Source organism: Crinia signifera, chromosome 4, assembly GCF_055691185.1.
Source record: "Crinia signifera chromosome 4, ASM5569118v1, whole genome shotgun sequence".
Lineage (NCBI taxonomy): Eukaryota > Metazoa > Chordata > Amphibia > Anura > Myobatrachidae > Crinia > Crinia signifera.
Window position 1 is genome coordinate 295,361,293 of NC_139220.1, and position 16,493 is coordinate 295,377,785.

Consider the following 16,493-nt stretch of genomic DNA (forward strand, 5'->3'; position numbering starts at 1 on the left):
TTCCTGGGGAGGCGGAGGGGTTTATGGGAAAGGAGGGTAGAGGGAAGTGCAGGAAAGTCCAAGATTCCAGCTTTTGGGTTAGCGAGTGGTAAAAGTCCACCTAACAACCCTTAAGTACCTGCCCAAATGAATTCATATGCAGTTAAGGAATTAACCCTGTAAGGCTAAAGCAATGGGATAAGGACATCTTCACAACATCTTTCTCAAAGTTACCATATGACTTGATTCAAACGTTGGTGGGCACAAACCTTTGGAAAGGATTTATCCTGTCCTCCACCCAAGCATTTGGGTTTTATTTGAAGCCAAGTGAGGTTAAGATAGTTTTAAACCACTGAAAAGCTAAAACTGTGGGGAAGCATCAATGGGCAATGCACCATTTAGCTGCTAAGGGCATTCTGATGACCTGTCCAGGAGTCCAAGGTGGCAGAAATAAATTATACCTCAGAAATGAATATATGTAACGGGGCAGAATACATTAGCAGTTGACAATCAGCTGCACCAACTAAGACATACAGTACTCCCTCATTTGCTTCTATACAATAATGTACAGTGGGAAGGTGATCAGCCATGTTTAAGTTCTGCAGTCATAAACCAGTTGAATGTGAGAATTTACGAAGTAATTGTTTAATGAGTGCTGTAGGCTAGACTACTTCCCTCATATCCTATAACTGCTTCATATCTCAGGTGACTTACAGGTCTCACATCAGGGCAAGAATATTATCGAGCTATTGAATAAGCAATTACTTCCCAGCCATGTCCTTGGTTGCAGGTTTATTGTGTTTAAATGGTATATTGAGAGAACATCCCTGCTTATCCATTGAAATGAATGAGTCTTCTTGTGACTATAAGTTATACTATAAGTTATAGCTGCTCCGTTCACTTTAACTTGTTTTCGATAGGGTCCTGCTGGTTTGAAAGGAGGAGAAGGTCCAGTTGGTTTGCCAGGTTCTACGGTATGTATCCCAGAATACTATTGTGTGGCATAAAGCAATCCACTAATTGCTGTAATACTCGTGAGCAGTCTTCTTCCTATAACTCTACACTACAGTATCCCCAGACCATTCCCTGTGTTGCCTCCCTGTTGTCTCTCTTGCCTTATCATTTACCCTATGCCAGTCATCCATATGTCCACTTCCTGTGTCTTCAGCCACTGCTCTCTCTACATCCTCTTTATATTGTCCCCTTGATGATGTTCACAGGGTCCACCAGGAGAGAGGGGACCTTCTGGAGCAGCTGGCGGAATTGGCCTTCCAGGACGTCCTGGGGCACAGGGACCCCCAGGGCCAAGTGGCGAGAAGGGGAATCCAGTAAGTATTGGAATGACAAGGTGGAATTTGGGGCATTTCTGCAGTTTGAATCTGAATAGTAAGATAGAAGCAAATGTCTCATTAGACTGATGCTAATCTTTTAATTAGACATATAATTTTACACCAGCCTATGAAAAAATCTTTATGTGACTTTAATGTATTGGCTTGTACAGGGCCATATGCAACATTGACTTACCCTGGATCATGACATTACCTGTATTTTTAGCCCATTCAATATTACTTTTTTGTCTTGCTTCCTAGAAGTCTCTGTACCTGGTCCCAGTTCCCTGCCCTGTATAATGTTTTCTCTATAGCATTGAGGAATATCAGTCTAACATTCTGTATGATCACACAGGGGGAGAAAGGACCTGCAGGAGGATCTGGCCAAGATGGCGCTCAGGGAAGCATCGGACTGCCTGGACCTGCTGGGCCCCCAGGGCCGGCTGGAGATGATGGAGACAAGGTATGTAGGAAGAAGCATATTTTCTATTATGTATACAATTTACCAGACTGGAGATACAAAGTTACATTGCAGCAACTGTCTGATCATTTGTATCAGAAAATGGCCTATACACAATCACTAAATCAACTAGTCGTTGTTTCTTGTTAGGGAGAAGTTGGTGGACCTGGACAGAAAGGAAGCAAAGGAGACAAGGGAGAATCAGTAAGTATTTGTTTATATAAAGCCCTCACCAAATTTATCTGAAAAGGAATTTTATATGGCATATGTAGAAGCGTTTTTTATGAAAATAAGAACTATATGAGATGAGAGAGGAAGAAAATAAGTGATTCGGGAGAGGCTACCGATGGGAGACATGGGAGAGACTACTGATGGGAGACTTGGGAGAGGTTACAGATGGGACACCTGGGAGAGACTACTGATGGGAGACCTGGGAAAGGCTACAGATGGGACACATGGGATCGGCTACAGATGGAAAGACTTGGGAGAGTCTACAGATAGAAAGACTTGGGAGAGGCTACAGATGGGACACATGGGGAAGACTACTGATGGGACTCCTGGGAAAGGATACATATGGGAGAGGATACATATGGGAGAGGATACAGATGGTAGAGGCTACTGGTGTGAAACCTGGGAGAGGCTACAGGTGGGAGAGATGGGAGAGGCTACAGATGGGACACATGGGAGAGAATACATATTTGACACATGGGAGAGGCTACAGATGGAAGATATGGGAAATAATATAGACGAGAGGCTACAGATGAGAGATATGGGAGAGGCTATAGATGGGAGACATTAGAAAGGCTATGGATGGGACACATGTGGAGGATACAGATGGGAGACACAATGGAGAGGACATGGAAGAGACTATGGGTGAAATGTAATAGGATGAGAGATTCAGAAAGTGAGAGATTTGGGAAGAAATTTCCAGTTTTTTTTAAAGCGGCCATCATTTACACTGCAAAATCAAACTGGTTTTGCAGTGGATCTCTCTGAATCTCTCATCATATTACATTTCACCCTATGTATGAGAAGATGAAGATGTAAGACATGGGAGAGGCTTTGAATAGGAGACATTGGAGAATCTGGATGGAATGCATGGAAGTTGTTGCGAATGCAATCTCTTTAAAAGTTTATGAATGAAACACATAGAATAGGCTGCAGATGGGAGAAGTTGTGGAAAAAAACATGAGATATACTGGAGATGGGAAATATTAAAGAGGAAGAAACTTTAATGATATTTTTTTCTATTCTATTTTTGTTGAAAAAGAAAAACAATTTGTATTGTGCTCTCTTCATAGGGACCCCCAGGGTCTACTGGTATCCAAGGTCCAATAGGACATCCTGGACAAGCAGTAAGTATTGCCTACCTCACACCTCTTCCTTATCCAAACTTAAAGATTGTAACCACCGCACTTACTGTCAGTCACTCCACGATGAACACACCCTCTCACCCACAGAGACCAGTTCTATAAGTGCCTTGAGACAGTTTTCAACTTCCACTTTGATAATGACTTAGAGTGTCTGTAATCATGAGAATGCTTCACCTAAAATGTTGAGTTTGAAGATTTTATCGCTTGTGGTTCTTCACAGGGCCAAGATGGAGACCCTGGACGTAGAGGTCAGCCAGGAATGCAAGGGCAAAAGGGAGATGAAGGTCTCCGAGGGGTTCCTGGTGTAACTGGTCCAAGAGGGTTGCAGGTGAGAGAAATATTGTATTCATTGTCATTAAAATAGTGCTCCCTCCAACTGGGAAGGAAGTATTAAGGGTTGTAAACAGGTTCATGTAAGACATTCTTCATTGTAACATTACAACACCTATCTCATTACAGGGTATGCCTGGACCTCCAGGAGAGAAGGGGGAGAGTGGATATGTTGGACCAATGGTATGTACAATACTATATATCGATATGAGAAAAGGACCTTTTTCGACATTTTGAGTTTATCATAAATGTTATTATCTCATTACAGGGTCCACCTGGAACAGTAGGTCCTAGAGGTCCCATGGGTCCTAATGGTGGTGATGTAAGTATATTATCTTACTTTGTATATAAAAATTAAAGAAATTACACCAAACTGACCTCTTGTATTTAACTTTTCAGGGCCCCCAAGGAAATCCAGGTGGTGTGGGGCAACCGGGAGCTGTGGGAGAAAAGGTGAGTTAGTAATTGGTGTCAGGACAATCTAAGATTTGTGCAGAATAACTGAAGAAACGCTGGATATTAATGACACTTTGAGAAATATACAGAATGAGCTATGGAATATGTAAGTAAATAAAATGAAGAAAAAACCCAAACAAACAGGGTGATCTAAGGAATGTGTAGGACAATATGAAGACTGTATAAAGTAATTTGTGGAATATTTAGGACAATAAGAATAATGTTTTAAGATGGTCTATGGAATGTGTAAGACAATATAATTACTGTAAAGAGTAAGATACTGTATAGAATGTGTAGGACAATGAGAATAATGTAAAGGGTGATCTATGGAATGTGTAGGACAATATACTGAATGTAAAGACTAAGATATAAAATGTGTAGGATAATATGAAGAATGTATTATTGGTGATATTGCAAATGGAATTGAGGGTAAAATGTGCCTTTTTGCAGATGACACAAAGGTATGCAACATGGTAGATACACCAGGAGGGGTAAAGCAAATGATTGATGATCTACAGTAGGTAGATTAGAGGAATGGTCAAGAGCATGGCAACTACAGTTTAATGCCAAAAAATGCAAAATCATGCACTTGGGTCTCAAAAATCCAAAGACTAAATATAGTATAAATGGCACTATAATGGAAACTACTGAGGAAGAGAGGGATCTAGGTGTCACTATTTCAGGGGACTTAAAGGCAGGTAGGCAATGTAACAAAGCAATGAAGAAGGCAAGTCAGATGCTTGGTTGCATAGGGAGAGGTATCAGCAGTAGAAAGAAAGAAGTAATAATGCCACTGTATAGGTCATTGGTACGACCTCACCTAGAGTATTGTGATCAGTTCTGGAGGCCATATCTCCAGAAGGATATAAATACATTAGAGACTGTACAAAGAAGGGCAACTAAAATGGTGCATGGCCTACATCACAAAACATACCAGGAAAGACTAAAATATCTTAACATGTATAGTTTAGAGCAGAGAAGGGAAAGGGGGACATGATAGAAACTTTCAAATATATCAAGGGCTTTAACAAGGTACAGGTGGGAGACATTCTTCACAGGAAGAGGAGCAGCAGAACACGAGGACATGCACTGACACTAGAGGGAGGAAGATTCAGGGGAAATTTGAGGAAGAATTACTTCACAGAAAGAGTAGTGGATAAGTGGAATAGCCTCCCAACAGAGGTGGTAGAGGCAAATACAGTACAGCAATTTAAACATGCTTGGGATAAGCATATTGATATCCTTACAAAGAAATAATGATCAAATGTAAAAATCAATCTATGGAATGTAACATAGTAGTTTAGGTTGGAAGAAGACTTCCGTCCATCAATTTCAACCTTTTGCAAGACCTGTTAAATCCCACTTTGGGCTAAATAGTGTTTATCGGTTGTACCCCTGGATGTTTTTATTCAAAAAATGGTTGTCCAACCTTAATTTCAATGTATTTATTGTGTCTGCCGACACCACTTCTGGAAGAGGGTTCCATACTTTTACTGCCCTGACCACCTTTGCTTCTGAGGGTACGAAATCTTCTCTCCTCCAGCCTGAGCACATGCCGGTGTCTTTGTTATGCTGTCCCAGTGGTGGGCAATAAGCGACCCTCCAACTGTTTATGAACTACACATCCAAGCATACCTTGCATCAGTTGCAGCATGGCCAAATAGCAAAACTAAGGCAAGGCATGCTGGGATGTGTAGTTCATCAACATCTGGAGGGCCGCTTATTGCCCACCTATGTACCCTGATATATTTGTACATGCTAAGCATGTCTCTCCATCTCTATTCCAGCACAAGCATTCCTAATTTGGCTAATCTGTCCTCATAGTTTAATGACTGCAACCCTTTTATTGGCTTGGTTGCCCTTCTTTTGACTTTTTCCAGTTCTATAATGTCCTTTTTGTAGTGAGAAGTCCAGAATTGTACTGCAAATTCTATATGAGGTCTAACCCATGCCTTGTACAGTGGCATAATTATTTTGGTGTCCCTAGCTTTCATGCCTCTTTTTAGGGGCCGTCGATAGGGGGGTGCTGTGAGTACACTGCAAACACCCCCCCCCCCCTCCCCCTGACTGCCTCCACTTCTTTCAGTGCACTGAACAAAGCACAAGCTTCTTCAATGCAGGATATGCCGGCGGCCAATTAAAATGCTGCACCGGCTTTTCAGCCAATCAGAGCTTGTGTACCGTTAGCCAATCAGGGTGGCTGCTGGTACACGAGCTCTGATTGGCTCACCAGCTGGTGCTGCATTTTAATTGGCCACAGGCATCCTGCATTTAAGAAGCCTGTGCTTTGGGGCCTGTTGCCTTCAAGAGGAGGGGCTGAGGGAGCAGGAGTCGGGCGGTAAGTGAAGGGAGGGGGGAGGTGAGGGCGGGGGCCGGAGTGGAATTCAGTCCCGAGCCCCAATATTCTTAGTTGCAGCCCTGTGCTTTTTATACAGGATAGTATCTTGTTGGCCTTATAAGCTGCTACATGACCCTGAGCAATGCACCGCAGTTTCTTGTCAATTTGGACTCCTAGGTCCTTTGCCAAATCTGATTTACCCAATTCTACCCCATTTAGATTGTAAATAGCACACTGCTTATGTCTCTGCATATGTTCAGCCCAATAATCACTTCTTTTAGTAATGTCAGCCATTTTGAAATCCCTGAGAAAAAGTCAACAAGGCAAAATGAAACCATCCAGTTGTATTCATGATGTTTTTATCATATATTGTTCTCATAACAATATCAGTCAGAAACCAATTGCTTGAAGCTATAAAGATAATTATTATGTCTTTATAAATTATCTACTGAGCTTCTCCTGTTTGGCTCATTCAGGGAGAAGCCGGAGAGGGCGGAGATCCAGGACAACCAGGAGAATCAGGTCCCTCGGTGAGTAGGTGGGAGAGTAAGATGATGAATGGAGGGTATTGGAGCATGTGTCATATATAATGGACAGACCGAATAGGGTCACAAGCTGATGTATGTATGTCTACACCCCACTATTCTTCAGGAACACACCACTGACCACCTACAACAGGGTCGATGGTCGTCACACTGATAGGTTAATTTTTACGGAATGATTGAAGCTACTGTCACTTACACAATCCCCTGCCCATTAATCAGTCTGCTTCTTACTCCACTGCAGCTGCCATTATTATCCGGGCAAGCACCCCACTCATTGGTCAACCGACTTTTATATGTAACTTGCACATCATACAATCACCTTAGACCTAACCATCCACCTAGTCCTCATTCATTTCATTGCAGTACAGACATTTGAGCAGAATTTGCCCAACTGTATGCTTTATAATTTACCCTAAAAATAGAATAATGGCACAAAATAACTAATAAATGGGACAGGGATTAAACATTAATAATTCTGAATTGTGTGCATTTTGGGATTGACTTGGTTGAATATCAAGAAGAACTTGTAAATGCAGAGATACAGTGTAAGGTGAGGCGATACAGCGAAAGCTGAGGACATACAGTATAAGATAAGGATATACAGTGTAAAATGAAGATATACAGTATAAGATGAGGACATACAGTGTAAGATGAGGACATACAATATATAACATTTGTTTGGCTATCTACAGCAAAATAACTAAATGTTTTTACTTTTCTAGGGAGGCAAAGGGGATGTTGGTGAGAAGGGGGAATCTGGAGCTTCTGGTGCAGCTGGTCCTCCTGGTAAAAAGGGACGTTCAGGAGAAGATGGACCCAAGGGAAACCCAGTGAGTTCCACAAGTGCACAATAATACATTCATATAAGAACTCATCTACTTGGGTTTCTCAATAATCTGTACTCTGCCATATGTCAGATAATTTTACTCCTATGTGGGTCATCTGTATATGTTGTATTTGTACATGGCTAGACTAGTTACTGCTTATACTACTATTTATTTCATTCCATGATGATCCATGGTGACAGCCTAGGACAACGTAAAAACCTTGATATATCCTTATTCGTCAAACATATTTGCTAGTTTAAAAGAAGCCATGATTTGTCTCATCCATTACATCTTGGTTATTAAACACTAATCTCTCTTTGGTTAATGGACATATCTATTCATTTTAGGGACCAATTGGTTTTCCGGGAGATGCAGGACCTCGGGGAGAGGCTGGTGGGCCGGTAAGTCTTGTTTGTTCTGTTGAAGTCACTGGACAGTAGGCTGGTGTTGACTTGCTCTGTTTTACTGTATGTGTGATATAGCAAGGCTTGTGCTTTCTATACAGGGAGTTGATGGAATACCTGGAGCGAAGGGGGACGCTGGAGAAAGTGGCAATCCTGTGAGTATTTATGCCAACATGACACAGTGCCAGATTAAGCCTTCGGGGGGCCAGGGGCACTTTAGACAGGGGGGCCCCCTTGCACTTGTCATTACTGGCCGCAAACTGCATGGGAGAATATTACACTGTCAAAACACAGAGTAAAGGCAGTATAAACTTGGTCAATAGAATCACCACTTAGTGGCTATGTACATACAATGAATCAAATATAAAGTTAAAAACAAATTTACATTTATTAGAAGTTTTTCCAGAAGATAAAATTTAATCAATATTATTTCATGTCCTTTATGAACGCCACAAATAGTATAACTCCGCGGCCCAACGCGTTTCGTCCATTCAGGACTTGGTCAATGGGTAACTGCAGGGGGGAGATATAATATATATATATATATATATATATACACACACACATACATACCACATAAAAAGCCTATGATTGTCCCTCTGCACCTTACTCTGCAGGACTGTAGGAGACCTCACAGTCCCAGTGCTGCCTCTGATTAAAAACCCTCCCATGACTAGGCTGCTGCTGCTGCTGTCCTCCATGGGCCTGAGAATCATGTAATAAGCTCCACCAATCAGAGCTCAACACACCTCTCAGCTTCTGCCCTCTTGTGCAAAGTGTCATGGGACTTAGTCAACTCCCAGTAATGCACCGCACACTTGTGCAGTCAGTGTGCCTTGGCAACCCATGCTCAGCACCATTAATCATTGTCACCTAGGCAGATATCTGAAGCTGCAGCACTACCCCACTCCCATGCACAAAACCTTTAGCTAAAAAAAAAAAAAAATTCCGGCCCTGACATGACATCACTTAGCCATAAGACCAGTCTCAAGGAAGATAATGGCATGTCTGGTCTCTTACTTGTAGGAAAAGATAATACTTACTCCATTTCATTCATTGGACAGCAATGTCATTCAATGTAAAGAAGACACACTTGTTCACACGCTCATTAACAAACAGTCTTAGGCTATGCACACTTTTAGAAAGATGGGATATGATAAGATATAGTATATCATTTCCCTTGCCCTCCCAGACATGCAATATCTTATGTACACTATGCAATATACAATATTGTGTAATGTGTACACACTATGGGGCAGATGTATTAACATTCCTTTAACGTTTGATATTTTTCGTTTCCCACTTCTCCTGCCATAACGTGGAGAAGTGGGCAGCCTTTTCCCCCTTATGTATCAACAGCTAGTTAGTGATTAACGCTAATCGTTAACTCACCTGTCCTTTCTTCTGCATTTCTCTTTTTACGTTCCTTTCCTTCTGCAATGCGCATGTCTTTTTTAAATAACCCATGATTCCTTTGGCCCTTTAATTCACATGTAGTTTTCTCTGTTTTTAATTGGTTGCTAAAATGTAATTTACTTTATTTTTTCTGTTGTTTACTGTATCCTTGCCCGCGGCATCTGTTCCCTCGTCCTACCAACCAACCACAGCAGCTGCTTTCCTGCCCGCAACACCTATACCTCTGACCGCGTCTTGCTTCTTCTCCACTTCTGTATGCCTGCAATAGCAGCTTCCCGTGCCCCTCGGCTGCTGCTTCTTGTGACCCCCAGCCGCTGCATGATAGCCGTTTCCCCTGGCAACAGCAGCCGCCACCATCCCCCTGCCCGCAGCAGCTGCCCCCGTCCCCCTCGGTAGGCTGCAAAATAATCTATCAGTAAAATAAATAAATAAAAGTTAAAAATCACCCCACCAGCTATTGTAGCTGGCAGGGAATCCGTGCGGCAATACGTGGAAGCCGCGGTCAGAAGGGTCCGTGCGGTGATGTGGATTAACTCGGTGGGGTCCCTGCACTGCATTGGAAATAACTAGTGATATCCCCCGGGCGGCGGCGCGGGAAGCGCAGCTGGTTTTGAAACCACTTGCCGCAAGATGATTGGCTGAATCTCAAGCCAATCATCGTGCAGCAAGTGGTTTCAAACCCAGCTGCGCTTCCCGCGCCGCCGCCCGGGGGATAGCACTAGTTATTTCCAATGCAGTGCAGGGACCCCACCGAGTTAATCCACATCACCACAGGGACCCCTCTCTCTGCTATAGCTTCCGGAGCTATCCGGCCACCGCCGCTGCTGCATCTCCTCCCATGCCGACACCAGTAGACAGCATGTTGCTGCTGCTGGCTTCCCTGCACCTCTCCCCCCCTTCGATCCGCCAGCATGCCGACAATTGTCTCCTGTCAGCATGCTGGCACCGGCGGCTGTTGTCCCGCTCCAGTCCCCCCCCCCCCCAGCTCTCCGATCGCGCACGTAGGGACCCCGCTGTTTTAATATATGTGCCGCAGGGTCCCCAAGAGAGCGGGGATGCGGCGGGAGGGTTGCCAGAAATAATATTTAACACCAGGCGGGCAGATGCTGCTGTCTCTACTTGGTAGCGGAGAGCCGGAGACGCGGCGGGAGAGCTGTCACCTGTGAGAAATCACATTCAAAATACCGGGCGGCCGATGATTGGCTGAGCTCTCTTAGCTCTCAGCCAATCATTGGCCGCCCGGTATTTTGAATGTGATTTCTCACAGGTGACAGCTCTCCCGCCGCGTCTCCGGCTCTCCGCTAGCAAGTAGAGACAGCAGCATCTGCCCGCCCGGTGTTTTAAATATTATTTCTGGCAACCCTCCCGCCGCATCCCCGCTCTCTTGGGGACCCTGCGGCACATATATTAAAACAGCGGGGTCCCTACGTGCGCGATCGGAGAGCTGGGGGGGGGGGGACTGGAGTGGGACAACAGCCGCCGGTGCCAGCATGCTGACAGGAGACAATTGTCGGCATGCTGGCGGATCGAAGAGGGGGAGAGGAGCAACAAAAAAAAAAAAAACAACCGGCAAAACTAAATAAATGGAATGGGGGGAGAGGTGCAGGGAAGCCGGCAGCAGCAACATGCTGTCTACTGGTGTCGGCATGGGAGGAGATGCGGCGGTGGCAGGATAGCTCCGGAAGCTATAGCGAGGAGGGGGGGGGGGGGTTAAAAACCACCTAACGCCAGCCTGAGGCTGGCGAAGAGAAACAGCGGGCTTAACGTCGGGGAAGGCAATAATACATTGCCTGCGACGTAAAAGCTCATAACTTTAAGCAGGAGGACAGCACCTAAACGTTAAGTTCAGGGCTGCCTCAGGGGGGCGTTAAAAGCCCCTTTCATACATTTCCCCAAAACATTAAAAAGTCCAATTAGTGGCGTTAAGTGCTACTTAAGCACTTAACGCTGCTTCGTACATCTGCCCCAATGTGTTGTAAGATACGCACTAATGTGACATTGTATGATAGTCCTGCATGTACAGTAGGCTTGATGGTAACATATTGTGTGATGCTATGCACATATCATTATCGTAGGATCTCATATCACGTGAGTGCGCATCTTACAACACATTGTGTGTACACATTACACAATATTGTACTGTACCCTTTACTGGGTATGGGCACCTAATTAGAATTGTTTCACTTATTAGTATGGAAGTCTCAAAAAAACCCAGAAGACATTGCCATTTACTAATATGGACCTTCAATAACCAGATTACAGTACCATTAAGAGGAAGGCAGACTTCTTCATTATATCACAATAACAGTCATTGGATGGTAGGCTCATTCATTATCATGTAAAGCTGCTCATTTGAAGGCAGACTTCTTCATTAGATTACAATGCTACTCATTGATTGGCAGGCTCATTCTTTATCCTGTAATGCCAGTCATTGGAAGGCAGGCTTATTCATTAGCATATAATGCCAGTCATTGGAAGACAGGCTCATTCATTAGCATATAATGCCAGTCATTGGAAGACAGACTCATTCATTAGCATATAATGCCAGTCATTGGAAGACAGGCTCATTCATTAGCATATAATGCCAGTCATTGGAAATAAGGCTTACTCATTAGCATATAATGCCAGTCATTGGAAGACAGACTCATTCATTAGCATATAATGCCAGTCATTGGAAGGCAGGCATATTCATTAGCATATAATGCCAGTCATTGGAAGACAGGCTCACTCATTAGCATATAATGCCAGTCATTGGAAGACAGGCTCACTCATTAGCATATAATGCCAGTCATTGGAAGTAAGGCTCACTCATTAGCATATAATGCCAGTCATTAGAGGTAAAGCTTATTCATTAGCATGTAATGCCAGTTATTGGAAGCCAGACATATTCATTAGCATATAATGCCAGTCAATGGAAGTCTTTTACATATGAATACATTGTCACCCACTGGAAGATAATGTTACGCATTGGTAAACAGGATAATTAATTTTGTGGAAATTCCACTTACTGGAGGATAGTGTCACTCACTGGAGGATAGTGTCACTCACTGGAAGATAGTGTCACTCACTGGAGGATAGTGTCACTCACTGGAGCATAGTGTCACTCACTGGAGCATAGTGTCACTTACTGGAGGATAATTTGACTTACTGGAGGATAATGTCACACACTGGAGGATAGTGTCACTCACTGGAGGATAGTGTCACTTACTGGAAGGCAGACTCATGACTAGCTTACTCAATCAAGCTAATGCTACAATTCCATGTTCTGTTTACTACAGGGACCTGCTGGACCCTCAGGAGAACCTGGACCACCAGGTCCACCTGGGAGAAGGGTAAGTCCCGGTGTCATTAGTCCTGTGTCTAGATGCCTCTTCCTCTGTCAGAATGTTCTGAAAGTCTCATTTTGCTCAGGGCCAATTGGGGCAAGCAGGCAAAGAAGGTCGGCAAGGTGAAAAAGGAGCAAAGGTATGACTAGAGCCTCAATGACGTTTTATAACATATTATTTTATAACACAGGATATTATTAATGAATATTCATTATATTTATGTTTAACAGGGGGAGCCTGGGACTGAAGGATTCATAGGAAAGACAGGACCAGTGGGACCACAAGGATCACCTGGGAAACCTGGATCTCAGGGTCTGAGGGGCATTCCAGGACGTGCTGTAAGTGACCATAGAGTAGAGTTTTAATGTTATCAGAACTACCTGTAATATACTGTTATGCTGCCCATACACTGATATGTCTTCTGGCCTCAAGTGACCCAAGATGTGAGGGTTCCCAAATTGGACACATTTAGCTGTTACCACTCTGGAGCGAATAGCGACCTGGTCTATCCCCATGAATTGTTGGTCAGGAGATGGTTAGTTTATGTGTACATGTGCAGCAATTTTTGGCGACCCCTATCTCCACTCATATGGCCCCTTACAATGAGAATGTAGCCTATTACTTTTCCAATGGAATCAATTTACAAATGGTGATCTCATCTCTAATATAAACCATGTTGGTATTTTGCCTGGGTTCTATACATAGCCTTATGTGTATACGGTACATAGCCTTATGTGTAAACTGTACATAGCCTAATGTGTATACCGTACATAGCCTTATGTGTATACATTACATAGCCTTATGTGTATATGGTACATAGCCTTATCTGTATACCGTACATAGCCTAATGTGTACAAATGTATTAATTCCAACATATATCTATCATTACAGGGGGAACCAGGACTCCTGGGGCCACCTGGTCAAACAGGACCTCCTGGGCCTATGGTAAGTATCAGCAATCAGTAAATATAGCAGGGGTACAGGTAATCTGTGCTATACCGCACACAACACATACTGCGCACACACACATACTGCGCACACATACTAAACAAACACACACACATTTACACGTGCACACACTGTACAAACACACATACTACACACATACACATATGCTCGTTTTGTACACACACACACATGTAAACATATGCATATACTGTACACATACGCACATACTGTGTACACACATACAGTGTGCACATACTATACACACATGCACACAAATACTGTATTGTACACACAGATGGTGGTATAAAACATATTTTGCATTGTTAGTATTATTTTGTGACTTCATACAGACAGAACTGACTCTCTTGTCTCCGTAGGGCCCTGCCGGACTACCTGGCCTTAAAGGTGATCCTGGATTTAAGGGGGATAAGGTAAGATCCTCATGTTCTATCATTGCAGAATAAGATATTTGGACCAGGGCCCAGCTCTCCTGCTACCATGCCTCTGTTGTCAGAGCTACAGATATTGGTTCTCTCAGTGGCAGTCTGCTCTCAGTACTGAGAAAGTGTCAATTCATTCAGGGTGGTTGAGTCCTATGTGATATGACTGTGGGCCTGATTCACAGAAGCCTGCACGGATCTGACCGATCTATGCAGGCTTCAGCAGGATACGGATTTGTGTTTTATGCTGAATTCACAGATGAATTCACCAGTACGAATGATTGTAAATTATATAGTGATATAACTCTATATATATATATATATATATATATATATATATATATATATATATATATATATATATATACAGTATATATCCATATCCGTATACGGCCCAGTTCTATCGATGGTTTACTAATTTGTGCACCCGAATTGGCCGATGTGGGGTTTCCGGCCATAATTAATATTGAATGGATACGAATAGGTGCATTCCTACCTATCAATCTTAGCAAATTTCCTCCGCTGAGTTTAAGGCTATCTAATAAATAAGGGCAATGTTTAAAATGAGTTTACAGGGTCTAGACAGCTGATTCAGTCAGTGATTGGGTCACATGTATTCTGCGGGAGCCCTAGGTCACATGTATGATGTGGGAGCCCTAGGTCACATGTATTCTGCGGGAGCCCTTGGTCACATGTATGCTATGGCAGCCCTAGGTCACATGTATGCTGCTGGAGCCCTAGGTCACATGTATGCTGCTGGAGCCCTAGGTCACATGTATGCTGCTGGAGCCCTAGGTCACATGTATGCTGCTGGAGCCCTAGGTCACATGTATGCTGCAGGAGCCCTCGGTCACATGTATTCTGAGGGAGCGCTAGGTCACATGTATGCTGCGGGAGCCCTAGGTCACATGTATGCTGTGGGAGCCCTAGGTCACATGTATGCTGTGGGAGCCCTAGGTCACATGTATGCTGTGGGAGCCCTAGATCACATGTATGCTGCAGGAGCCCTAGGTCACATGTATGCTGCTGGAGCCCTAGGTCACATGTATGCTGCTGGAGCCCTAGGTCACATGTATGCTGCTGGAGCCCTAGGTCACATGTATGCTGCTGGAGCCCTAGGTCACATGTATGCTGCAGGAGCCCTCGGTCACATGTATGCTGTGGGAGCCCTAGGTCACATGTATGCTGTGGGAGCCCTAGGTCACATGTATGCTGTGGGAGCCCTAGGTCACATGTATGCTGCTGGAGCCCTCGGTCACATGTATGCTGTGGGAGCCCTAGGTCACATGTATGCTGTGAGAGCCCTAGGTCACATGTATGCTGTGGGAGCCCTAGGTCACATGTATGCTGTGAGAGCCCTAGGTCACATGTATGCTGCTGGAGACCTAGGTCACATGTATGCTGCAGGAGCCCTCGGTCACATGTATGCTGTGGGAGCCCTAGGTCACATGTATGCTGTGAGAGCCCTAGGTCACATGTATGCTGTGGGAGCCCTCGGTCACATGTATGCTGTGGGAGCCCTAGGTCACATGTATGCTGTGAGAGCCCTAGGTCACATGTATGCTGTGGGAGCCCTCGGTCACATGTATGCTGTGGGAGCCCTAGGTCACATGTATGCTGTGAGAGCCCTAGGTCACATGTATGCTGTGGGAGCCCTCGGTCACATGTATGCTGTGGGAGCCCTAGGTCACATGTATGCTGTGGGAGCCCTAGGTGCGCTAAGCAGGATCTGAGTGAATATGTTTCTGGTACAGGGCAGGCCGCTAAGTAGTGAAAAACTCTGCTTACAGCCAAACATACGCAGATATTTCCATACACACAGTGGCTCTCACCTACATTTTGGGACCATAAAGCCTGATCTGCATACCTAACTAGGTCCACATGTCTACCACTCACAGCACTCCCCCAACTCAATAAACACCTGATTTTTTCTACACTCTCCCGAATATCCTCTATTTAGAAATTTGTTGTCAATAAATCCATTGGAACATTATGCAATTTATCCTGGAAGATGGCACAAAATGCATCTATAGGTTTTACTTGTGTCTCAGTAGATATAGTATCACTGGTGTTCTCCACAAGTTTTGTATCCAGGTTGGGCAACTCTTTGTTGCCACATTTCCATACACTTATTAATATGTTCCTTCACTCCAGGGCCATGCTGGACTTATTGGTTTAATTGGACCTCCAGGAGAGATGGGAGAGAAAGGAGATAGAGGACCAGCTGGAATCCAAGGTGTACCAGGACCTAAGGGTGACCCTGTACGTACCAATTGATTATGATGATAGCATAAACCCATCTATTGCTAAAACCTGACTTATT

The 16,493-nt window shown here is 44.0% G+C and overlaps 1 protein-coding gene across 1 annotated transcript in view; it reads left to right on the plus strand.

Moving 5' to 3' along the window:
- The window catches only part of COL5A3 (collagen type V alpha 3 chain), a 196,262-nt gene that overhangs the window by 160,966 nt on the left and 18,803 nt on the right, over nucleotides 1–16,493 (plus strand). The window contains exons 36-54 of the mRNA XM_083180418.1: nucleotides 900–953; nucleotides 1,200–1,307; nucleotides 1,663–1,770; nucleotides 1,918–1,971; nucleotides 3,069–3,122; nucleotides 3,361–3,468; nucleotides 3,600–3,653; nucleotides 3,739–3,792; nucleotides 3,870–3,923; nucleotides 6,741–6,794; nucleotides 7,532–7,639; nucleotides 7,984–8,037; nucleotides 8,142–8,195; nucleotides 12,735–12,788; nucleotides 12,868–12,921; nucleotides 13,013–13,120; nucleotides 13,674–13,727; nucleotides 14,108–14,161; nucleotides 16,325–16,432. Of these exons, the coding sequence (XP_083036544.1) occupies nucleotides 900–953; nucleotides 1,200–1,307; nucleotides 1,663–1,770; nucleotides 1,918–1,971; nucleotides 3,069–3,122; nucleotides 3,361–3,468; nucleotides 3,600–3,653; nucleotides 3,739–3,792; nucleotides 3,870–3,923; nucleotides 6,741–6,794; nucleotides 7,532–7,639; nucleotides 7,984–8,037; nucleotides 8,142–8,195; nucleotides 12,735–12,788; nucleotides 12,868–12,921; nucleotides 13,013–13,120; nucleotides 13,674–13,727; nucleotides 14,108–14,161; nucleotides 16,325–16,432 (1,350 nt within the window). The remainder of the gene's footprint in view (nucleotides 1–899; nucleotides 954–1,199; nucleotides 1,308–1,662; nucleotides 1,771–1,917; nucleotides 1,972–3,068; nucleotides 3,123–3,360; nucleotides 3,469–3,599; nucleotides 3,654–3,738; nucleotides 3,793–3,869; nucleotides 3,924–6,740; nucleotides 6,795–7,531; nucleotides 7,640–7,983; nucleotides 8,038–8,141; nucleotides 8,196–12,734; nucleotides 12,789–12,867; nucleotides 12,922–13,012; nucleotides 13,121–13,673; nucleotides 13,728–14,107; nucleotides 14,162–16,324; nucleotides 16,433–16,493) is intronic.